At 53.8% G+C, this 25,227-nt stretch overlaps 1 protein-coding gene across 1 annotated transcript in view; it reads right to left on the bottom strand.

Annotated features, from left to right (window-relative positions):
* CSMD2 (CUB and Sushi multiple domains 2) overlaps nt 1–25,227 on the bottom strand; it is a 350,279-nt gene that overhangs the window by 10,875 nt on the left and 314,177 nt on the right. The window contains 15 exon segments of the mRNA XM_048326964.1: nt 1,109–1,174; nt 2,409–2,588; nt 4,562–4,673; nt 6,126–6,199; nt 7,643–7,816; nt 8,807–8,980; nt 10,280–10,459; nt 12,135–12,311; nt 13,699–13,881; nt 15,217–15,390; nt 17,780–17,968; nt 18,691–18,864; nt 20,371–20,544; nt 21,087–21,260; nt 23,525–23,719. Coding sequence (XP_048182921.1) covers nt 1,109–1,174; nt 2,409–2,588; nt 4,562–4,673; nt 6,126–6,199; nt 7,643–7,816; nt 8,807–8,980; nt 10,280–10,459; nt 12,135–12,311; nt 13,699–13,881; nt 15,217–15,390; nt 17,780–17,968; nt 18,691–18,864; nt 20,371–20,544; nt 21,087–21,260; nt 23,525–23,719 — 2,400 coding nt within the window.

Genomic DNA, 25,227 nt, shown 5'->3' with positions numbered 1-25,227 from the left:
GAATAACTGAATGATTTGAACCATCTCAAATCCCACCCGCTCTGTGCCGTCCCCACGGGGGACAAAGCCAAAAGTGGTGACTTTAATTTGGTTGTGGTGATAAAAAACCACAAGGAAGGTTTTAAAAACAAAGCGATGCACAAAAGAATTTATTAGGAAAAGCTAATTTCAAATAGAAAAGGTCAAATTTACAAGATCCTGGAGGGGCTGGAATGCTCTGGGGAGGGCAGTGGGTGTTGATATCCAGCTCCTGTGAGGATCCTGTGTGTTTTCCAGGGAATAAGATGGGGCACGTGGCAGCTTCCAGCTGTGCCAAGGATTTCAGGAGGGTGGATTTGGTGAGGTCCAGGGGTAGCAGGTAAAACACAGAATTGTAAAGAAATATGAAGATTTTTAGTTATAGGCTAGCTGTGTTGAAATTAGTTAGGATAGGAGTGAGTTTGGGCCTGGCTAGAGTTAATTGGAATAGTTAGTTAAGAAGAGCTGGTCCTGAAAGGAGTTTTCAAGATGTGAGTAATTGATTACTGAATTAATTGATAGCCTGTCAAGTTGATGTTTGCTCAGCTGTGCTTAGAATGGGAAATAGAAACATTGATAAGTTGGTCTAAGGAACAAGGACAATTACCAATTTCCTCCCTCTGTGAGAACCGATCCAAAAGTCATGCTGGAGGAAATCTGGAGGTCACTGAAGTGATTTAGGATTGTTAAAAGCTCAGGAGGGCGAAAAGGCCAAAATGAGGGAGAGGAATATTACTTCCTCCATCTGGGACCACGGCTCCAATTCGAGACCACCGACTCCACTCAGAGCACACACTACGGATGCTTAGTGACATTTAAGCTCATTTCCATACGAAGCGGAGAACGGGAGGTGTTGATGTTATGAATATGCATTTGTGTTTCGGATATTCATAATATTTGCAGATAAAAAGCTTTGTGTTTGCTTGGATTGGGGCCCTGCGTCTCAGGGAATGATCCCTGATAACCATGCACTTCTAACTCTAAGCTGTCACAGAGTCTTTGTCCGTCTCAGTTGGATGTCGATATTAGATCCTTATCCATATTTTGGTAAATCACAGGGATGAGTCCCTGGGGATGAGACCTCCCCTACCTGAGACCTTGGCGAGCGGCGGCTCCCGCGCGGTGCCCACGGGCCTCCCGCTGGGACGGACATCGGCTGCAGGAGGGGGGAAAGCACAGCTGGTGAATGTTGTGGGGCCTGACACTGTCAATCCCGGAATTCCTGAGGCTGGAAAAACCCTCCAAGGTCACAGAGTCCAAGCTCTGCTCAATCCCCACCTTGTCCCCAGCCCAGGGCACTGAGCGCCATGTCCAGGCCTTCCCTGGGAATTCCAAACCTCCCTGGGCAGTTCCAAGGCCTGACCACCCTTTCCAGGAAGAAAATTTCCCTCAAATCCAACCCCAACTCCCCTGGCCCAGCCTGAGGCCGTTCCCTCTCCTCCTGTCCCTGTTCCCTGGGAGCAGAGCCCGAACCCCCCGGCTGCCCCCTCCTGTCAGGGACTTGTGCAGAGCCACAGGGACCCCCCTGAGCCTCCTTTGCTCCAGGCTCAGCCCCTTTCCAGCTCCCTCAGGAATTCTCCAGCCCCTTCCCAGCTCAGTTCCCTCCCCTGGCCACGCTCCAGCCCCTCCGTGTCCTTCCCAAACTGAGGAGCCCAGAACTGGACACAGCCCTTGAGGTGTCCCTCACCAGCGCCCAGCACAGGGGACAATCCCTCTCCTGCTCCTGCTGGCCCATCCCTGACCCAGGCCAGGTGCCATCGGCCACGTGGGCACACCGGGTCCAGCTGCTGTCCACTGGCACCCCCACGTCCCTCTCTGCCTTTCAGCCACTCTGTCCCCAGCCTGTCCTGCTCCAATCCCAAGTGTCCAGGGTGACCACGTCCAGGAGAGCCACAAGGCTCCAATTCCATGGATCAGGACACATTCCCCATCCAAGGCTTTGTGGCAGGTAAAATCTGGGGGAGATAAACAATTTTTGTCCTGTGCAGGTGCTTCTAGACCAAAAATTGCCCCCAGAAGATCCCCAGGTGACTCTTTAAGGAAAGACTGGAGGTGGCACTTGGGTGTTGGGTCACAGGCTGGACTTGGTGACCTCAAAGGCCTTTTCCGAGCTAATTCTGGGATTCTGCTGGGGAGACCAATGGTGGGGACCTTCCCACCAACTGGAAATCAGGCTGTGCCACCCCACAACTTTTAAGGGAAAACAGTCAAAGCTGAAAGTGCCTCCCTCCTTGCTTGGAGTTCTGACCCCAGAACTGAGTCTCAGGTTTATCTGCACATTCAAAACCACCTTTGGAGGACCTCAAGGCCCAGGATCTCTACAACCTGAAACCCTGGGGAGGGTCTCAGGACCCAGCTGGCCCCTGCTGGGCTGCCCAGCCCCTCCTCACCCAGGCAGATGGGGGGCTTCCCTGTCCAGCTGCCGTCGGCTTTGCAGGTGCGGTGCTCGGAGCCCCCGGTGAGGTAGAAGCCGCTCTGGCAGGAGTAGATCAAGGTGTAGCCCAGCGAGGGCAGGTCCAGGGCACCCACGTTGGCATGGGACGGGGTCTCGGGCTGCTTGCAGTGGTGGGCTGGAAGGGACAAGGGAGAAGAGGTGAGAGAAACCACCCAGGAGGACACAGGGACAGCAAAAAGTGACGCGGTGACATCAACGGGGGACAGAAACCTCCTGCAAGAGCTTCACGCTGTGCCAAGCCTGGGTCTGTCCCAGCTGGAGGAGTGAAGGAGGAGCTCCCTGTGCTGGGTTTCTCTTTCTGGCTAAAGCTTCACTCGGCTCCAGCTCGATGAGTTGAAAATCAGGGGCTCTGCCAGCCCCGTTTTTAAGAGAGAAAGGCAAAACCAATGGGTGCTGAAGCACCTCTGAGCCCAGAACTGAGTCGCAGCTGTGGGTGCAGACTAAAAACTGCTTTTGCAGGGCATGAATCCCTGAAAAATCAAGCCAGGGATTCCAGGGGGTGCACCACAGCCCTGGGTTTAGAAGAACTCCCTGGTTTTTTATAAGCTCCTGGCTTTTTATCCCAACTCCCTGGTTTTCTATAAACTCCCTGGTTTTTTATAAACTCCTGGTTTTTTATCCAAACTCCCTGTTTTTTTATAAACTCCTGTTTTTTTATCCCAACTCCCTGTTTTTATATAAACTCCTGGTTTTTATCCAAACTCCCTGGTTTTTTATCCCAAACTCCCTGGTTTTATATAAACTGTTTTTTTATCCAAACTCCCTGGTTTTATATAAACTCCTGGTTTTTTATCCCAACTCCCTGTTTTTTTATAAACTCCTGGTTTTTTTATCCAAACTCCTGCTTTTTTATCCAAACTCCTGTTTTTTTATCCCAAACTCCCTGGTTTTATATGAACCCCCTCCCTGGGACCACTGCCCCCCCAGCAGAGTGCAAGAGCCATAAATCCCTGTCCTTGCTCCGTAAGTCCCAGGATTTGGTCCCAGAAGGGGAAGCCAGGCTCGTGCAGCTCCGTGCCCGCGCTGCTCCTGCTGTGGAAGTGTCACCAGCTCCCCCGAGATGTCACAACGCCCAACAAATAAATGGCAGAGCAGGGGAGCTCTCTGTGCCCTACACTGGGGATTTATGGCCTCACAGAGTGGTTTGGGCTGGAAGCGACCTTAAAGATGGAATTTTTGCCCCGTTTGTCCTTTCTGTAATTCCCAAACAAACCCCGGGCAGCTTCCAGGAGGTATCAGGATCATCCTCCTTCTTCAGAGGATGATTTAGAAACTCTCAGAGAGTGGAAAACTGTCCTGAATTCCCATCATTTGGGAGGCCCAGCACTCATCAGCCCCATCCAGAGCCCCGTCCTTAATGTCAGAGCATTTAAAATTGGGTGTCCCAATGGATTTGCTCATGGAGCATCCACAGGGTTTGCTCATGGAAAAATATTTCCCCAAGGGAGAGGAAAAAGCTTGTGAGTTCTTAGGATACAGAGGACATCCAGGATGGAGATCAGCACTTCAATGTATTAAATTAAACTCCTGGCATAGCAGGAGATGATGGTCTTAAAAAGGAAATTAAGCTATTAAAGAGGAGAAGCACTCGGAGCTCTCCCGGATAAATGTGGAGCTGAATCCTGGATATCAAACGGGGTTTGGGAAGCACAAATCAACTTTTCACCTGGAATTGTGGCTCTGGGGGAGGGCCAGGTAAAGAAAATCCCATCTGGAATCATGTGGTGGAATGGCAGGGGAGAAGGGATTTGTGAGCTCCCTTTGTTACCACAGAATGTTTGGGAATCAGGGGATGATTTGGGTGGGAAGGGACATTAAGGATTAACCCATTCCATCCCCTGCTATGGGCAGGGACACCTCCCACTATCCCAGGCTGCTCCAAGCCCCATCCAACCCGGCCTCGGGCACTTCCAGGGATCCAGGGGCAGCCACAGCTTCTCTGGGAATTCCATCCCACCCCCTCCCCACCCTCACAGGGAGGAATTCTTTCCTAATCCCAAATTCTCCCTAAAATCCAATACATTTCCTCCAAGAACCCGTTTCCCAGAGCCTGGCTGAGGGGCTCCCCGTGCCATTCCCAGGACTCACGGACGCAGTCGGGCTGGACGCCGCTCCAGGTGAGGTTGGGCAGGCAGGTCCTGGTGGTGGAGCCCTGCAGGAGATATCCCTTCTGGCACCTGAAGAACAGGATGCTGCCCACCTGTCCCAACGGGAGACAATCACTCAGCTTCCCAGGCCTTCCCAAGCCTTCATCCCACGCGCTTCCGAAGGCGCCATTCCCTCGTCACCACCTCACCCCTCCCAGGAGCACCAGGGGCAGCTCCGATCCCAGGGAAGCTCCCAACAGGGAAAAAATGACACTTATGGTGGCTTAAAATGAATTCAACCTAAAATTAATTCATTAAAGCCCAAGATGAAGGTGATTAATTAGCAGGAAAACAGAAGGATCCGCTCTGGCATCCACTGTCCCAGCAGGGAATGGGCACCCACAGGGAAGGCTGGAATGGAGCCCCCCAGGGAGTCGCTGAGGGGTTTCTGTCCCCATTCCAATGATTTCCTGCTGGGATCAGCAAAAGCACCTGCAGGATTTGGCCTGGAAATTAACGGGAATGAATGTGAATAGCAGTTAGTATTAATGAGCACTGTAATTAATTTCAGATACAATGCACTGCTAATTAATGCAGGGCAAACACGCTCGGAGGGCTAACGCAGCACGTTGGGGTGTCCTGCTCCCAGGAGGAGACAGGAATCCATGGGATGAGACATTAATCCATGGGAGGAGGACACGTGAATCCATAGAAGGACACGTTAATCCATGGCAGAAGACATGAATCCACAGGAGGACACAAGAATCCCATGGGATAACACATGAATGCATGGGAGCACACGTGAATCCATGGGAAAACACATCAATCCATGGCAGGAGACATTAACTCATGGAAGGACACGCGAATCCAAGGGAGAACACATGAATCCATGGGACAACGTGGGAATCCATGGGACAACGTGGCAATCCATGGGACAACATGGGAATCCATGGGATAACTGGGGAATCCATGGGACAACGTGGGAATCCATGGGACAACATGGGAATCCATGGGATAACTGGGGAATCCATGGGACAACGTGGGAATCCATGGGACAACGTGGGAATCCATGGGATAACTGGGGAATCCATGGGACAACGTGGGAATCCATGGGATAACTGGGGAATCCATGGGATAACACATTAATCCATGGAATAACTGGGGAATCCATGGGATAACTGGGGAATCCATGGGATAACACATTAATCCATGGGATAACTGGGGAATCCATGGGATAACTGGGGAATCCATGGGATAACACGTTAATCCATGGGATAACACGTTAATCCATGGGATAACTGGGGAATCCATGGGATAACACATTAATCCATGGGATAACACGTTAATCCATGGGATAACTGGGGAATCCATGGGATAACACATTAATCCATGGGATAACACGTTAATCCATGGGATAACACGTTAATCCATGGGATAACTGGGGAATCCATGGGATAACACATGAATCCATGGGATAACACATGAATCCATGGGATAACTGGGGAATCCAGGCCAAGGACTGAGCAGGGCTGGTTTTGGGGCACACCCCTCTTCCATGGCTGTACCTGGTATCCCTGGGAATTGTTCTGCATCCCAAAAAGAGGCACTCCGGGATCCGCACACGTTGTGAGGCTGGGATCTGGAAAAAAACAGGGAGAGGGTTTTACAGGACAGCTCAGATCCCTCCAGGCACATGGATCCTGCTGCACCTCTGGAACACGAGCGGGATTTGGCTCCGAAGGAACACACAGTGACACGGAAAAGCACACGGATCTTCTTGCTCCTGAAATCCCTGCCTGCAGCAGCACAAACAAACCAGGGGCGCTGCATCCCTCCGGAGAAAAAACCAGGAACACACACCTTGGATCAGGACAGCTCCGCCCTTTCCTTGGTTTCCACATCCATCCCCTCTGCTCCCCAGGGCTATCCCATTCCCCAAGGACCATGGTGATCCCGTCCTCTTCCGTGCCCTCTGCTCCCACGGGCCATCCTGATCTCCAAGGACCACGGGATTGCCCGATCCCATCCTCTTCCCTGCCCTGAGCTCAGTAGGAATTTTCATGGACCTCAGAGATCCAACATTTCCAGCAGCAGGAGGGGGCTCCCAACTCCTCAGATGTGAGAAAGCTCCTGGAAAAATCAACAGGAAACCTGGCCACGAGTGTTTTTTACATTCCTGTAGTCGATGCATTCAGAATGTAACCAGGAGGGCTGAAATCCATGGAAAACAGCCTGAGATCGGTCTCTTCCCGAGGGGGATGAGGGTGGTGGCCAGGGAGCAGCCCTTTGTCACCACAGGAGCTCTGGAGCTCCAGAACACAGCTGGAGCCTCAGAAAAGCAAAGAACACAGTGACCAATTAGGGTTAAAAACCTCCCAGAAGATTCTGAAAGCTCCAGAAAACACCTGAGGAATGCCTGGAAATGTCATCCTGAATCCCAACAGCTCAGCAGGAGTTTGGTCTCTGTACACAGCCCTCACTCCCAGCATGGTTTGGGTTGGAAAGGAGCTTAAAAATCACCCAGTTCTGTGAGTGGGGACACTTCCCACCAGCTCAGGGTGCTCCAAGCTGGCCTGGGACACTTCCAGGGATGGGAATTTAAGTAGCAGGGCCTGGAGAAGGAAAAGGGGAGAAGGAAAAGGGGAGGAGAAGGAGAGGAGGAAAAGAGGGGGAAAAGGGGAGAAGGAAAAGAGGAGGTGAAGGGGAGAAGGAAAAGAGGAGGAGAAGGGGAGAAGGACAAGGGGAGAAGGAAAAGAGGAGGAGAAGGGGAGAAGGAAAAGGGGAGAAGGAAAAGAGGAGAAGGGAAGGACAAGGGGAGAAGGAGAAGGGGAGAAGGGGAGAAGGAGAAGGGGAGAAGGAGAAGGGGAGAAGGAGAAGGGGAGAAGGAGAAGGGGAGAAGGAGAAGGGGAGAAGGAGAAGGGTTGTTGACCACCAGCGAGAACCCACCCCCCAAAAGCAGCATCCCTCAGCTGATTTCCACGGCAACCAAACGCTTATTCCTACAAATTCCGGGACGAAACCCAACAGGAAAACACAGCGAGCCCCCAAATCCTGCAGCTGTCCCCAGAGGGTCCCCCCTCACCGATGCAGCTGGGCTGGGTCCCGCTCCAGGTGCCGTCGGACTGGCAGAACCTCCGCGCCGAGCCCACGAGCACCAGCGGGGCCAGGCAGGAGAAGGACACGGACGAGCGGTAGGTGAAGCCTCGATCCTCCCGCCTGCCCTGGGCCGGCGTGCCCGGGTCCCCACAGAACACGGCTGCAACAGCAAAGGGACAAGGACATGGCCACAGACCCCTCCAGGAATGCCACATCCCAGCCACGTCTGTCACCAGCCCACCCAGCTCCGTGATTAACTCGGGAATTAGCGCTGGCAGGAGGCGGCGCTGGCTGCACTCCCTGTAATTGTCTCCTTTTGGCAAGGGCTGTTAATTAACTTCCACCTTCTCCCCCAGGATCTGCCTTTTTTCCCTTCTTTTTTCCTCCCCTAATTGCACGGTGTCACTTTGTTCCGTGGCTCCGTGTCACACGGAAAGGCCACTCATTATCCCGGATCCAGGGAAAGGTGCGAGGGGTTTGTGGGATTTAGTCTGAAAATGGCTGTTGTGCAGCTGGAGAAGGAACTCAGAGCTGCCTTTAGCACTAGGAAACGTTTAATTCCCAGGTTTTTTGGCATGAGCTGTTGGATCAAACCCTTCCAGCCTTCACAAAACATTCCCAATTTCTGCTGCTACACGGTGCCCTTTGCCAAAGGATTTTTTAGCAGTTTCGAGAGTCTTGATTGCAGAGGATTCGGTCACTGAGGACAAAGTTTTGAGGATGTTTTGTGGGTAAGAACATGGAAAATGCCCGGATTTATCCCGAATGTGGCCCCACACCTCTGACACAGGGGTGGAGTGACCACCTGTGTGTCCCTGGAGTGACCGACTGTGTCCCTGGAGTGACCAACTGTGTCCCTGCCTCCTCCTCCCAGGTGCCAAACCAATGCTCCCAAAAAACCAAGGCATGTGGCAGTTGGGAGAGCAGCCAGCCTTTTGCTCCAGGCTCCTGAAGCATCACCATGGCATGAAAAATTCCCACTCCAGCTGATGGAAAACTTCCTTTAGGATTGAGGCAGGAAGCACAGCAAGGTCCCTCTGAACCCTGAGTGACACAGAGCCTGGAGAAAAGTTGGAAGAAGCCCCAAAAATTGGGTTTTCAGCAGAATCCTGCTGATTCCCGGTGGAAAAGCGGGGAGGTGCCTACTCACGGAAGCACTGGGGGATCTCCCCGCTCCAGGAGCCGTTGCCCTCGCAGGTGAGCACGGCAGGCAGGGACAGCTGGTAGCCCTCCAGGCAGGCGTAGCTGATGCTGGAGCCCCAGCTGAAATCCGAGCCCACCACCTTCCCGTTGGGAATGGCCTGTGGAGCTCTGCAGGTGATGGCTGTGGGAGAAGGAAAAGCAGGCTCAGGGTGTTCCACTTCTTAATTATTTCCATTAACAAGCTAATTCCGGGTGGGATCAGTCACTTCCTGCTCTCCCAGAGCATCTCTCAGGACTGGCTGAGCACAAACTGGGGTGAAACCTCCAGGATTTTACTTTAAGGTTTGGAGTTAAATCCCGAATCATAAAATATCCTGTGGGAAGGGATCCACAAGGATCATCCAGTCCAACCCCTGACCCTGCACAGACAACCCAAAATCCCACCCTGTGCATCCCTGAGAGCGTTGTCCAAACATTCCTCGAGATCCTGGGGCTGTGCCCATTCCCTGGGGACCCCGTTCGGTGCCTTCTGGGGAAGAACCTTTTCCTAAATCTCTCTACAAATCCGATTTTGGAGTCAACGCTCATCTCCAGCTGAAGGTAAAAATCCGCCCTGACGTGGTGTGAAAACTCATCCCAGATCTCCCCAAAGATTCACACATTTTGGACAACCTGGCTGAGGCTCAGATGAGCAGTTGAAGCCCCAACCTGTCAGGTTGTCACCCACCCTGGGCTGTTTTAAGATGACATTTTCACAGCGCTCTGCTTCTCAGCTCAGACGAGCCGAACCCGCGCAGATCAGCTCGGCCTCCAAATGAGACTCTTGGCCACATTCTGGAGCATTCCTGCAGCATTTGCTCAGTGCAGGGAATGAAAAAGGAGAATAAGAATGGCTCTTTACAGCCTTGGAAGCAGCTGGAGTGCATTTGAGGGTTTTTATGCAGCCTGTGTTTGTATCAGCGTCGTGACAGGTGAATTCTCCAGATTTTTAAAGGAGCGCAGGGATGCTGCCACACATCTTATCTGCGCTGGGGGCTGAGCAAAGGAGATCCAGCCTGCCCAGCTACGGCTTTATTATTTCCCTTTTCTATCTCTGAACCACAGGAGTCATCTCAGAACAATGAAAAGACTCGCAGGGAGCATTTTTCATTAGCTAATGGGCGATGCCAGCGAAGCGTCTGCTTGCAAAACACGATATTTCATCCGAGTTTGATCCGGGTTTTTGTGCAGACTAAGTGACTTCACCCCCTGGGCTTTGCTCCTTCTCTAGCACAAGGGTAAGAGCAACTCCCTCGCTCCCTCCCTCCCTCCCAGGCATGGATTGATAGCCCTGAAGACAGCAAGGTGTTGCTGCTCCGTGAAAAATGCCACCAAGTTTGGATGGATGGAATGATGGAGCCAAGGAACGCCCAGCTGGGCTTCCAGGGAAGCTCTGGTGGCCTCCAAAACTTGTCTCCTGCGATATCTCCAGGATTCTCACCCTTGCAGACAGGTTTGGTGCCGTTCCAGGTGCGGTCTTTGGTGCAGGTGAGGGAAGCTGCCCTGTCTGACTCCATCATGAAGCCGGGCGTGCACTGGAACACCACGGATTTGTTGTAGGTGAAGTCGCTGCCCAGCCGGAGCCCGTTGGCCGGCACGCCGGGGTCTCCGCAGTTGATCACTGCCAAGGAAGGGAAAAAGGAGCATATCTGGCAGCTGGAATGCCACCTGTGGTGATCCTGAGCGTTCTTCCAGGCGGGATGTAACCAGTTAAACGCGGAGCAGGTTTGTAGCACTGGGAATGTGGAGCGGGACGTGGAGCAGGCTCTGCTTCTCCTCATTAAGGCCTTACAAGGAGCGGGATTAACGCTCATTAAACATTAAAGCAAAGCCAGGTCAGAGCTGGGTGAAGGGATGGCAGTTTGCCCACAGCACCCCCCTGCTCAGCCCAGTCACTGCCTCTTCTGTAAGTCCACCTTTGTCACCACCCCGGTGCCACCTTTGTCACCATCCCTGCTCCTCACAGGCACCCGAGGAAGCTCCGGCCCTTCCCGAGGGTCCCTGAGCTCACACACATCCCTGCCCCAGGAATGTCACGTTCAGGAGCAGCCCCGGAGAGCCCCTCCAGCTCCCAAAATTACTCCAGAGCTCCTTGCATCCAGCTGGGAAAAGACAACCCCGGAGCAAGATTTTTCCATTAGGCCCCGGCAGAATTCCCAGGCTGGGCTGCTGCTGGTGCCAGGCCAGAGGTTAGCAGTTTCTCATGGTGGCACCTGTGTGTGTGCCCAGGGCCTGGGCTCATCCTTCATCGTCACCCATCACCATCACCCATCCGTGGTCACCAAGCCATGTCATCCACCCATGGTCACCTGCCCATCGTCATCATCTCCCACCCATCATCATCATCCACCCATGGTCACCCATCCATTGTCACTCAACCATGGTCACCCACCCATCACAATTTCCCACCCATCATCATCATCACCCATCCATCATCATCTGCCCCATCATCACCATCCACCCATCGTCATCATCCACTCATCGTCACCCCTCCATTGCCACTCACCCATGGTCACCCACCCATCATCTACCACCCGTCATCATTGCCCATTGTCCCCCACCCATTGTCACTCACCCATTGTCACCCATCCATCATCATTTCCCACCCATCATCATCATCACCCATCATCATCATCACCATCCATCATCATCCACTCATCATCACCATCCCCCCCATCATCATCACCCATGGCCACCTATCCACTGTCACCCATCATCACCATCCACCCATTGTCACCTATCCATCATCATTTCCCACCCATCACCATCACCCATCATCATCATCATCCATGGTCACCTACCCACTGTCACCCATCATCACCATCCACCCATCATCATCATCCACCCATTGTCACCCGTCCATCATTTCCCACCCATCATCACCCATCATCATCATCACCCATCCATCATCACCCACTCATCATCACCATCCACCCATCATCATCATCCATGGTCACCCACCCACTGTCACCAATCCATCATCATCATCACCCATCCATCATCATCCACCCATCATCATCATCCACCCATCATCACTCACCCATCATCATCACCCATTGTCACCCGTCCATCATCATTTCCCACCCACCACCACCACCCATCATCATCATCACCCATCCATCATCATCCACCCATTGTCATCATCCACCCATCATCACCACCCATCATCACCACCCATGGTCACCCATCCATCATCATTTCCCACCCATCCATCACCATTTCCCACCCATCCATCATCATCTCCCACCCATCCTCTTTCCCCTCTCCCCATCCCAGCATTCCATCCCAGTGCTCACCAGTGCACTCGGGGCTGCTCCCAGTCCAGGTCCCGTTGACGGTGCAGTGCCTGCTCAGCACCCCTGTGGAGTAATAGCCCTCCCTGCACTGGTAGATGATGGAGCTGGAGAACACCAGGCCGTCGTTGAAGATCACCCTGGCATTGCTGGGCGTTCCCGGATTCCCACAGGAAATCACTGGGAAGGGAAATGGTGAAGTTGAAATAAACCATGAATCACAAAAACTCCCCTGAAATTCCAAGGGTTTCCTCCTGCCTGTCCTCAGTAAAGGCAAGTTCTGGGGACATGAGAACAGTTCTGGGGACACCAGGGCAGTTCTGGGGACATCAGAGCAGCTCTGGGGACACTGGGGCAGGCTGGGGACGCTGGGGCAGTTCTGGGGACACCAAGGCAGGCTGGGGACATCAGAGCAGCTCTGGGGACACCAGGGACGCTCTGGGGACACCGGGGCAGCTCTGGGGACACTGGGGCAGGCTGGGGACACCGGGGCAGTTCTGGGGACACCAGGGCAGGCTGGGGACACCAGGGCAGTCCTGGGGACACCGGGGCAGGCTGGAGACACCGGGGCAGTTCTGGGGACACCGGGGCAGTTCTGGGGACACTGGGGCAGGCTGGGGACACCGGGGCAGTTCTGGGGACACCGGGGCAGTTCTGGAGACACCGGGGCAGGCTGGGGACACCAGGGCAGGCTGGGGACACCGGGGCAGTTCTGGGGACACCAGGGCAGTTCTGGAGACACCAGGGCAGTTCTGGGGACACCAGGGCAGTCCTGGGGACACCGGGGCAGTTCTGGGGACACCGGGGCAGTTCTGGGGACACCAGGGCAGGCTGGGGACACCGGGGCAGGCTGGGGACACCGGGGCAGTCCTGGGGACACCGGGGCAGGCTGGGGACACCAGGGCAGTTCTGGGGACACCGGGGCAGTTCTGGGGACACCAGGGCAGTTCTGGGGACACCAGGGCAGGCTGGGGACACTGGGGCAGTTCTGGAGACACCAAGGCAGTTCTGGGGACACCAGGGCAGGCTGGGAACACCGGGGCAGTTCTGGGGACACCGGGGCAGTTCTGGAGACATCGGGGCAGTTCTGGGGACACCGGGGCAGTTCTGGAGACACCGGGGCAGTTCTGGGGACACCGGGGCAGTTCTGGGGACACCAGGGCAGTCCTGGGGACACCGGGGCAGGCTGGGGACACTGGGGCAGTTCTGGGGACACCAGGGCAGGCTGGGGACACCGGGGCAGTTCTGGGGACACCAGGGCAGCTCTGGGGACATCAGAGCAGCTCTGGGGACACCGGCGCAGGCTGGGGACACTGGGGCAGTTCTGGGGACACCAGGGCAGGCTGGGTACATCAGAGCAGCTCTGGGGACACCAGGGACACTCTGGGGACACCGGGGCAGCTCTGGGGACACTGGGGCAGGCTGGGGACATCAGAGCAGCTCTGGGGACACCAGGGACACTCTGGGGACACTGGGGCAGCTCTGGGGACATCAGAGCCTTTCTGGGGACACCAGGGCAGGCTGGGGACACCGGGGCAGGCTGGGGGGCTGTGGCACAGGGAGGTACCTTCGCACTCCGGCTGCGTGCCGCTCCAGGAGCCGTTGGAGTGGCAGATCCTCTCGGAGGAGCCCCGGAGGGTGTAGCCGGGCTCGCAGCTGAACCGCACCACGCTGCCCACGTCGAAGGCGTCCCCCAGCCCGATCCCGTGGGAAGGGATCCCGGGATCGCCACACACGCCCTGGCTGCCCCCTGCCCGGAGAGAGCACGGAGTCACCAGAGCCACCACGGGATGCTGGCTCTTGTCCCTTGTCCCCCTCGCCGAGAATTCCAGCCCTAGCAGCGCGGTGGAATTCCAGATGGAACATTCCCTGATTCCAGGAGCCCCTGGGTTTTGAGCTGCATGCAAAGCACGGCCAGTCCCGAATCCCAAGGTGAAGCCTCCAGCATCAATCCCGGGGATGTTTCCCCTCCAAGCAGGAATTCCCACGGGCTCCAAGCCAGCCCTGCTGTACTCAGGGAACAAGGAAGGATTGGAGCATGGGAGGAAGGGAGGGGGAGGGAGGAAAAAGGAAAAGGGAAAAGGGAAAGAGAAAAGGGAAAAGGGAAAAGGGAAAAGGGAAAAGGGAAAGAGAAAAGGGAGAAGGGAGAAGGGAAAAGGGAAAAGGGAAAAGGGAAAGAGAAAAGGGAGAAGGGAGAAGGGAAAAGGGAAGAGGGAAGAGGGAAGAGGGAAAGAGAAAAGGGAAAGGGAAAAGGGAAAAGGGAAAAAGGGAAAAGAGAAAAAGGGAAAAGAGGAAAAGGGGAAAAGGGAAAAGGGAAAAGGGAAGGGTTAGGGAAGTTCAGGGAAGGGGAAGAAGGGGAAGGGAAGGGAAGGGGAAGAGGAAGGGGGAGGGGAAGGGGAAAGGGAAGGGGAAGGGAAGCCACCAGGAGCTCCCTCAAGGCTCAAGGGCTGGGTGACAATGGGTGATGATGACAATGGCTGGGTGACCATGGCTGGGTGACCATGGCTGGGTGATGATGACCAAGGATGGGTGACAATGGATGGGTGACCGTGGGTAGGTGACCATGGGTGGATGATGATGACAGATGGGAGATGATGACAATGGGTGGGTGACCATAGGTGGGTGATGATGGGTGATAACAATGAGGGATGATGATGGCTTGATGACAACGGGTGGGTGACAATGGACAGATGACGATGGGTGGATGATGATGATGGGTGGGAAATGATGACGATGGGCAGATGACCATGGCTGGGTGACCATGGGTGGGTGACAATGGGTGATGATGATGATGGGTGGGAGATGATGACGATGGGCAGATGACCATGGGTGGGTGACCATGGGTGGGTGACCATGGGTGATGATGATGATGGGTGGGAGACGATGACGATGGGTGGGTGACCATGGGTGATGATGATGATGGGTGGGAGATGATGACGATGGGCAGATGACCATGGGTGGGTGACCATGGGTGGGTGACAATGGGTGATGATGATGAAGGGTGGGAGATGATGATGATGATGAGACCATGGGTGGTGACCATGGCTGGGTGAGCACGCGGTGCCCCCTTCCCGAGGCCCCTCACCGGAGCAGTGTGGCAGGGAGCCGCTCCAGCGCCCGTCCAGCTGGCACATCCGCGTGGCATTCCCGACCAGCGTGCGCCGGCCCAGGCAGCTGTACCTGACCACGGAGCCCACGCTGTGCTTGTCCCCCGAGATCTGCGCGTGGGGAGGGGAGCCGGGGTGGCCGCACGACACCACTGCAACAGAGGCACCACCCTCAGCCCCAGGGAATTCCGGAATTCCTGGATGGTTTCATTTAATTCCAACCCTTTCCATGGGCGGGGACACTTTTCCCAAACCCAGGTTGCTCCAAGCCCCGTCCAGCCTGGCCTTGGACACTTCCAGGGATGGGGACACCTCCAGCTTCTCTGGGAAATTCATCCCAGCCCTTCCCCACCCTCACAGGGAAGTTCAACACACAGGAAACAGAAACATGGAAAAAATCTCCTTTTTTTTTTTGACTCTTAACCCCAGGAATCCACGGAATCAGTGGTAAAACCGACCTGGGTTTCCCAATGCCCACAACTCCTCCAAATCCCAGTATTTGAAGGAAGGAGACCCCTCGTGCTCAAGGACAGCTGGGGGCTGAGGGAGCCTGAGATATCAGGGAATAGCAGGAATTTCCCCGGCTGTGGGAACATGGATCATCACTCGCCAGCTCCCCAGGATCCATGCAAGGGGTGCAGACAGGACAAAAGGAAAGGAGAACGTGCCCAGAACTGCTTGGTGGGATTCGGGCTGGAGGGATAAACGGGGGAAAAAGAAAAGGAACGATCCCAGCTTTGGAACAGCTCAAGCCAACTGGAATTTCTGGAGCTCCGAGGCCATTCCCGAGGGCAGGGAATGGGATTGCAGGTGGTTTAGTGCTCAAAGGGACAAACTGGTCCTGCTGGGGGTGGGGCTGCTCCTGCCTGCGCCTCCCTAAGGCAGCTAAAATCCACTTTGGATCCCGAATTCCCAGGGATCTGGGATATTGGGATGCCAGCGCTGACTTCTCCCGAATACCCTGGATGTTTTCTAGTGGGGATCACCAGGACAGCACGAGATCACCTGGAATATTTTGTCTTCCCACACTTCCCTAAAACCAAATCATCCCCTGGAAGCTCCCAGCTCCAGTCCCAGTGGGAGGAAGGGCTGGGACACTGGGAAAAACTGGGATAAAGCCAGAGCAAGGGTGAGGATGGGAATCCTCCGGAGCACCTGCACCAGCTGAGGGGATTCACCCTGGATTTATCCAGAATCCTGCATTTCCCTGCCAGAAGGGGGTGGGACCTCACTCAGGGGAGTCCTCCCTCACTCAGGTGGGTTTGCACTCAGGTGTGTCCTTGCTCAGGCGAGTTCTCACTCCACTCAGATGAGTTTTTGCTCACTTGGGTGTGTCCTCCCTCACTCCGGTGAGTTCTTGCTGGACTCAGGATAATCCTCACTCAGGTGAGTTCTCACTCAAGTGAGTTTTCACTCAGGTGTGTCCTCAGATGAGTTCTCACTCAGGTGAGTTCTCATGCTCAGGTGTGCCCTCACTCAGGTGAATTCTCACTCAAGTGAGCCTTCACTCAGCTGTGTCCTTCCTCACTCAGATGAGTTTTCACTCAGGTGTGCCCTTGCTCAGGTGAGCCCTCCCTCCCTCCCTCAGGTGAGTTTTCACTCATTCAGGTGAATTCTCACTCTCCCAGGTGAGCCCTCCTTCACTCAGGTGAGTTTTCTTTCACTCAGCTGGGCTCTCCCTCCCTCAGGTAAGCCCTCACTCAGGTGAGCCCTCACTCAGCTGAGCTCTCCCTCCTTCAGGAGAGCCCTCACTCAGGTGAGCTCTTCCTCTTTCAGGTGTGCCCTCACCCAGCTGAGCCCTCACTCAGCTGAGCTCTCCCTCCCTCGGGTGCTCCCTCACTCAGGTGTGCCCTCACTCAGGAGAGCCCTCACTCAGGTGTGCCCTCACTCAGGAGAGCCCTCCCTCAGGAGAGCCCTCACTCAGCTGAGCCCTCCCTCAGCTGAGCTCTCCCTCCCTCAGGTGAGCCCTCACTCAGGTGAGCCCTCACTCAGGTGAGCTCTCCCTCCCTCAGGTAAGCCCTCACTCAGGTGAGCCCTCACTCAGGTGAGCTCTCCCTCACTCAGGTGTGCCCTCACTCAGGAGAGCCCTCCCTCGGGTGAGCCCTCACTCAGGTGAGCCCTCCCTCAGCTGAGCTCTCCCTCACTCAGGTGTGCCCTCACTCAGGAGAGCCCTCCCTCGGGTGAGCCCTCACTCAGGTGAGCCCTCCCTCAGCTGAGCTCTCCCTCACTCAGTTGAGCCCTCACTCAGCTGAGCCCTCCCTCCCTCGGCTGAGCTCTCCCTGTGCTCCAGAGCTGCTCCCGCCCTCTCCCCTGTGCTCCATCCCAGCTGGAGCCGCCCGGAAGCCCCAAACCCCATCGGGGTCCGCCTGTCCCTACCGAGAACCCCCTCCAGTCTCATCCCTCTCCTCAACCCCAAAGGCCCTTCCCTGGGCAGCTCTGGAACCCCCGGGATCATTCCCACGCGCCTTCCACGGGCATTTCCCCGCGCGAATCCCGCGGGAGGAGCGGCCGGGCTGGGCACGGAGCGTCGGGAGCACTTACAGAGGCACTGGGGGAGGGCTCTGTCCCACGTGCCATCGCCCTGGCACGTCAGGACGTGCGTTCCCAACAAATAAAATCCATGGATGCACTGATAGGACACAGTGGTGCCGAAGCTGAACCTGTGGGGGCCGCTCGGCTGCACTTGCCGGACGCTGTTTTCCAGGTGCCCGGGGTCAGAACAGTTCACAACTGCGAACAAACAACAGAACAACACCCGAAAAATAACGGGAAACAAAGGGTGGGCTGGAAAACGTGGGATTCTCCCCCCACCCCAAAAAAAAAAGTAGGAAAAAGAGTGGAAAATTGCAAGTTTCATGTTGTAATTTAAATTTTTTCCCCATGAATTTTGAGGGGGGGACTAGGAAAAATTCCTTAGGAAAGGGGGGAAAAAAAGGAGTCCAGGGAATCCTGCAGCTGCTCACCCAGCAGGAGAGCCTGGATCTCCAGCCCCACACCAGGATTTAGATTATCCAGCTGGGAATAACTGATCTCAAACTGGGATTTCTGTCATCCAGCAGGGAATAACCACTAATCCAGCATGGACAGAGATCCTGGATTAGGGGAGTGCGGAGGGAGGCAGTGCAGGGAGGGGAGGGGATTTGGGAAGTGAACCTGAGTGCTGATCCCAAGGCAAAAAGGGAAAAATGCTCTGCACAAAGCTGTGGTGGTGGAGGAAAAGCTGCTCCAGGGGGTCTGATCCCAAATTTCCTTGTGCTCTCCCCACTTCCAACACACTCCAACGCCTCAGAGGACACAGGGAGGTGAGGAAACCCCAACGCTTGATCCGTGGGATTTTACAGCAGCCCTGGGAGCTTCAACATCCACTGGACATCCCCGGGTGCTTTGCAGGGATTTCTGGATTGGGAACACGGAGAAATCCTGGAAAAAGGCCCTGGCTATCCCAGACTGACCTCGGCAGGAGGGCAGGGTGCTGCTCCACTGGCCGTTGGCCAGGCACTGGGATTGGGAAGCTCCCTCCAGGCGGAAGCCGGGGTTGCACTGGAATTTGGCCACGTCGTTGAGGTTGAACTGGGAGCCCTGGGTGAGGCCGTTGGGGGGGTTGCCAGGGTGGCCACAGGTGATGGCTGCAAGCACAAAACGGAAATGTTACTCTGTTTATTCCTGGAAAAAAGTGGATTATCCATTGGAAAAAGTTCTGGAGGTAGCAGAGTGTAAAAACCCCCCCCCACATCAATCCCAAAACCCGGCGATTTGGGGCCTGTTCTGTTGAAAAATGGGATCACACTGCAAGAATGGGGTTTTTGTAGGTTTTACTGGCACCAGGAATTCCCTGCATCCAGGAATTCCCTGCATCCCTCTCCAGGCAGCTGAGTGCCAGGATCCCACCGATTTCCCCCAGACTTCCCTCTTCAAAAATCCCAGCTCCTGCTCTCAATCCCGCATCACCCTGGGCATCCCAAAATCTGTTCTTCCCTCTCCCTGTGCCAGTCCTGGCTGCTCCCTGCAGGGAAAGGTTACACCTGGAGGCAAAGAGGGAAAAGAGGGAAAATAGGAGGAAAATCAGGATTCCAGCCCAGGGCCTGAAGAGCTGAAATCTCCCCAGGCAGGAGAACTTTTGTAGGAAGATTTTCCTTCCAAATCCCTCAAGTGAGGATTTTTCCGTCAGTTTTTTTTCCCTGAGGTTGGTGTTGGATCGGGATGAGGTGAAGGGCCCAGAGAAGGGGAGATCCAAAGGCTGGAGCAGCGGGAAGCACGGCTGTCCTGGGAGATGATGGAGCTGCACCTTCCCAAACCTGCCTGGCAGGACCTCTGCTGATCCAATTTCCTCACCCAAGGATAGAAAGTGAATTCCAAGTTTTCACCAGAGCATCCTTAGGCACGAGAGTAAATTCCAACCATTCCATCCTTTCCAAACATTCTTCTCCCAAAAACTCCTGCAGGATCTCAGACACCCCCCAAATTTTGGAGTCACTGCTAACTTTGCCAACTCAATCCTGATTTCTGCTTTTCAGGCTGGATCCTGCCAGGTCATTCCCTCCTTCCTATCCTGTCCTTGCCATGCCCTAGCACAGAAAGCTCCAAACCAGACGGGAGAGATGGGAACAAACACCTGGAGCACCACGAAATGAAATCCACGGATTGTGCTGCCTGTTGATAAGAAGATGCTTCAACTTATCAACACCTGAGAGCTCCAGGGAGTTGGTTAATTGGGTTATGTCCTGGGAAGATAAACGAGGAGTTTCAAGGTGATTTGGGAAGGAGCAGAGGAGAGATCCTGATTTTCCATGGACACGGAGCTTGGCTCTCAAGGATTCTGACCACCGGGGTGTGTTTGTAGGGCTGTGCCTGCCTTTAACTCCCTCTGACCCCAAAAAGGCTCCTCTCCCCTCATCCCACACCTTCGGCTGGGCTCAGGAAGGAGAAATTCCGTGGAATTTTTGAAGCACAAAGAAATCTTTTCTTGGAGAGCCCCGGGGATGCTCCTGCAAAACACCCGGAGCGTGCGTGCACGGCCACCCCACATCCTGAGGGTGTGAGCCCCTTCCACACATTCCTGGCTGGAATATCCCCCTTCCACACCCTCCTGGCTGGAATTTCCCCCCAGGGCTGAAGGAATGACAAGTACTTACGCACACAGACAGGCGTTTTCCCGGACCAGCGGTGATCCTGCTGGCAGATCCGCACGGACATCCCGATGAGGCGGAAGCCGGGCTGGCACTGGTACACCACGCTGCCCCGGTAGTTGTAGTTCTCCCCATTGATCTGCCCGTTCACAATGGGGCTGGGCACGCCGCAGTGCCCGGCTGGAGAGGGCAAAACAGCGGGAATCACCCGGAGATCCCAGCAAAGGGGTCCCCCAAAGGCATCGCCCAAGGCCCGGATCTCTGCGGGATCGGGGTGCTCAGAAGTTGGGGTGGAAGGGAATGTAAGGATCGTCCACAGGGACACCTTCTACCATCCCAGGGTGCTCCAAGCCCTATCCAACCTTTCCATGGACACTTGGGATGGGGCAGCCATGATTCTCTGGGCAATCCATGCCTGTTGTTTGTAGGGAAGAATTCCATCCCAGTATCCATCCCAATATCCATCCCTCTTTCAGCTCCAGGCTGTTAATTCCAGACTCTGCTGCCATAAATAATCCTCCTCACCCCAAAGCTCTCCCAATACCTCACCCCTACTGAGGATGCAGGAATCATTCTGCTTCCCTTTTATACCCACTTAAAACCCCGCAGCGCGGATTCCTCCTCCAATCCATCCCTACAATCCCTGCTCCTTCCTGAGGCGCCCTGAGGAGCCTTTCCCAAGCCCTGGGGGTGGCACCAGGAGTTTCCCAAGGGATACCTACCCAGACAGCGCACCTCAGCCCCGCTCCAGAGCCCGTTGGCCATGCACTCCCGGACCCGCGAGCCCACCAGGGTGTAGCCGGTGTTGCAGGAGAAGATGGCAGTGGCCCCGTAACTGGTGAGGGTCCCGATCTTGTTCCCGTTGGGAGGGGTGGGCAGGTCCCCACAGGAGATAACTAGGAGAGATCCCAAAGGACAGTGAGGAAAACAGGCTGGGAGGGATGGGTTTGGAAGGAATGCACTCAGGCACGGCCCCAGGAGTTATGGCTGGAGCGGGCAGCTCATTAAATGATTCCAGGAATTGTAATAATTCCAGAGCAGGGTTGGATGAGGTGACAAAACCCAGAGCTGTTAACATTTATGCTTCAGGACACGAGGGAAGCACTAAAGACAGGCTGGGAAGGAACCAGAGGAGTTTTTCACACCAGAACTTCCTCACAGGGGAATATTTTTCTGTCATTCACCCATTGCTGGATGCAGCAGGAAGCCATTCCCAGAAAACCCGCAGAATCATGGAATGGGTTGGGTTGGAAGGGACATCTCCCACTAGGCCAGGTTGCTTCAAGCCCTGTCCAAGCTGACCTTGGAATGTGTCCTGGGTTGCAGTGTATTCTATTACCATCCTCATGAGCTGTTGAAATCAGGTGGGGCAGTGTTTCCTTGCTTCCTTCCCCCCAGACTATCTTTCTGTTAATGGCCCATCATTGTCCTGCCGCATGACTCACAGATAACTCCCTCCGGACTATCTTCTGTTAATGAGCCTAATCAACACTTGGCCTCATGACTCATTACCCCATTGTGAGATGCTCCACCCAGAGGGAGGAACCAAGCATCCCATCCTGGATATAATCTGAGATTCTGAACACCAGAGACAACCTTTCCACTGGATTTCCAGAGGACAGGAGCTACACAGCCACCACTGGACCTTCTGAGGAAGAGCAGACCCTTTTTTCTACAGGATCACGGCTTCAGAGGACTGCAGCCACCATTCTACCAGACTGCTACCACCACCCTGCCTAACAGGGTGTCAGGTTGTACCTTGACTCTGTCAGTTTGACAGTGTTTTCTTTTACCTTTTTTTCCTTTTCTTTAATTTCAATTCAATTGTTATTCTGACTTGGTGCCTCCCACTGGTTTGTTTTCAAACTAGGACATAATTGCACAAAGTTTCCAATGCAAAGTGACACCCAGCTCGTCCCCACAAGCTGAAATTCCAAGATCTGCAGATCCCAGCTGGGTTTGTGGGATGCAGGAGCCCCTGCAAACCCCGCTCTCCTTCCAAACTGCAGCTCTTGATTTTATCTTCATTTTCTCTGCCTTCCAGCTCTGCCAACCCTGCGGAGCTCCCGCTGGCTGCTCCTGACCTCGGGGCACTGCCGAGATCCGAGATCCTGTCACTTGGATTTCGGTGGCAATCTGGGAACAAAAGGAGGTCAGGCTCCTGCTCCCGGATCCGGAGGAAGAGCTGGCAGGGGGAAAAGTGCATCTGTCACCCACAGTCACGGCTCCACAAACAAAGGCCGCAGCGGGGAAGGAGAGATTTTGCTGTCTCTGTCTGCACTTGGAGAGAAAAACATTCCACCTCTGACAAAAGGAGAGCTCCAAAGCACAGCAGCGGTGTCAGAACAGCTGAGAGCTGCTCGTGTGCCCCGATGGCTTTGGTTTGCAGGTGCCGCCGTCACCTCTGTGTGAGAGCTGAGGGTTGACAGCAGAATTCTTTATTTTTCCTCCTTAAAAGCCCCAACTTCAGAGCAGCTGTGACAGCGAAGCTGCTGGGACCCCACAGCAACAGCTGAGCTGAGATGCTGGAGAAGTGCTGAGATTAAACCAGGAATCAGATCCAGAGGTGACCTCTCCCTGCATCCCAACTCTCTTCCAGCAGTTCTGTCTCCACCTCAGGAGTAATTAACTCTCACCCCATGGCAGGGACACATTCCACCACCCCAGGTTTCTCCAAGCTGGCCTGGGACCCTTCTAGGGATGGGGCAGCCACAGCTTCTCTGGGAAATCCATCCCAGCCCCTCCCCGCCCTCACAGGGAGAAACTTCTTCCCAAATTCTGAACCAAACCATCTCACAAATGCCCCAAAGGCCAAACCATGCTCCACAGCTCTGCTGCCTCCACCTCAGCTGCTACCAAGAGTAATCAAGTCCCACCCCACGGCAGGGACACCTTCCACCATCCCAGGTTGCTCCAAGCTGGCCTTGGACACTTCCAGGGATGGCGCAGCCACAGCTTCCCTGGGCAACCCATCCCCACGCTCAGAAGGAGGGATTTCTTCCCCAAAATCCGCACCAAACCATCTCATCTGGTACCCAAAGGGCACCACCACCTCCTTGGTTATCCACAATCACCCACCAGCACCACCCTCAAATCCCCGGCGCTGACCCCGAACACAAACCCAGCCCCTGGAGCCACCCTGGTGCCACCCTGCTCTTACTTTTACAGGTGGGCACGGGCTCCCCGATGCTCCAGGTGCCGTTGGCCTGGCAGCGGATGACCCTCTGGCCAGTGTAGTAGTAGCCAGGGTCGCAGATGAGCATCAGCTGGGCGTTGTAGTGGTAGTGCACCTCGTAGGTCAGGCGCCAGCGGCCGTGCTCCACCGCGATGCTGCCCACGTCGGGGCACGTCACAGCTGAGCCCAGCGGGCAGGGAGGAAAGCGAGCCAAAAAAATAACACAGAGAGTTGGTTAATTGAGGTTTCAACCCCAAAACAATCCAGGCGTGGCGGGTTTTTAATGAGGGGGAACATCCCCTGGTGGGATTGTTGTTGAGAAGGGAAAGGAAAACTTTCAGGGTGATGTTAAAAGCGGTGATGTGGCCTGAATTTCGGAGAGGAGACTCCTCGCAACGATGCTAAATCATGAAATAAAAAGCAGAGCTTGGTTTGGAAGCTTCCAGGTGGCCATGGGCACAGCTGGTCAGCAGATCTCTGCAGTTTGATTAGGTGAATTAATTAGGATTTCTAACAGCTACATCCCACAGGACACTCAGGTCCCCAGTGACCCAACCCTCGGAGTTGGTCCAAGGCTTTCTTCACCCCACTTCTCCTTCTCTCCTCTTGTGGGTCCCCTTTGGAAATAAGGCTCAACAATATTCCAGCAATGTGGTAGAAATGGATTTTTGTCGGTTTTACTGGCACCAGGAACTCCCTGCATCCAGGAATTCCCTGCATCCCTCTCCAGGCAGCTGAGTGCCAGGATCCCACACTGATTTACCCCAGACTTCCCTCTTCAAAAATCCCAGCTCCTGCTCTCAATCCCACATCACCCCGGGCATCCCAAAATCTGCTCTTCCCTCTCCCTGTGCCAGTCCTGGCTGCTCCCTGCAGGGAAAAAGCTGATTTGGAGTAGAGATTTGGAGTAGAGATTTGGAGTAATGAACTCTAAAATCCAAGAGAAAAGGTTGGAAAAACACCAGGAGCTCCCTGGTGGGATTTTCCAGAGCCACAAGTCCAGGAAAAATACAGAAAAAGCCCAAATCTTTGGCTTTAAAAGCCAAGTATAAATATAAAATAAATAATATAATAAATAGAATAGAAAAGGCCGCAGAAACATAAAGAGGAGTTCTTTAAGGTGCAGTATTTATAAGTTTAATTATAAATGAATTAAGCTTATTAAGGATAAACTCCTTTAATTTATCCTTTAATTTATTAAAAATCTTAGTTTTCATAAACACCTCAAGATTAAAATCTTAATATTAAAAAGATATGGAAAAGCTAAAAAAATTCTGTATTAAAAATCTTAATATTAAAATCTTAATGTCAAAAGTCTACAAAAAAGTGAAGAAAAATATTAATTTACTAAAAATTTTAATTTTTAGCTTTTTTGTAGATTTTTAATATTAGGATTTTAATATTTTTATTAAAGTTTTCATTTAATAAAAATGTTAATTTTAATAAAAATATTAAAATCCTAATATTAAAAATCTACAAAAAAGCTGAAAATTTTCATTTAATAAACATCTTAATTTTATTAAAAATCTCAATATGAAAATCTTTACGTTAAAAATATACAAAAAAAGCTAAAAAAAATTCTTCATTTAATAAAAATCTTAATATTAAGACCTTAATGTTAAAAATATACAGAAAAGCTAAAAAAATTCTTAATTTTCTAAAAATCTTCATTTTAATAAAAATCTCAG

Source organism: Corvus hawaiiensis, chromosome 23, assembly GCF_020740725.1.
Source record: "Corvus hawaiiensis isolate bCorHaw1 chromosome 23, bCorHaw1.pri.cur, whole genome shotgun sequence".
Lineage (NCBI taxonomy): Eukaryota > Metazoa > Chordata > Aves > Passeriformes > Corvidae > Corvus > Corvus hawaiiensis.
Note: the sequence above shows the minus strand (reverse complement) of the source record. Positions and strands in the feature narration are given on the sequence as shown.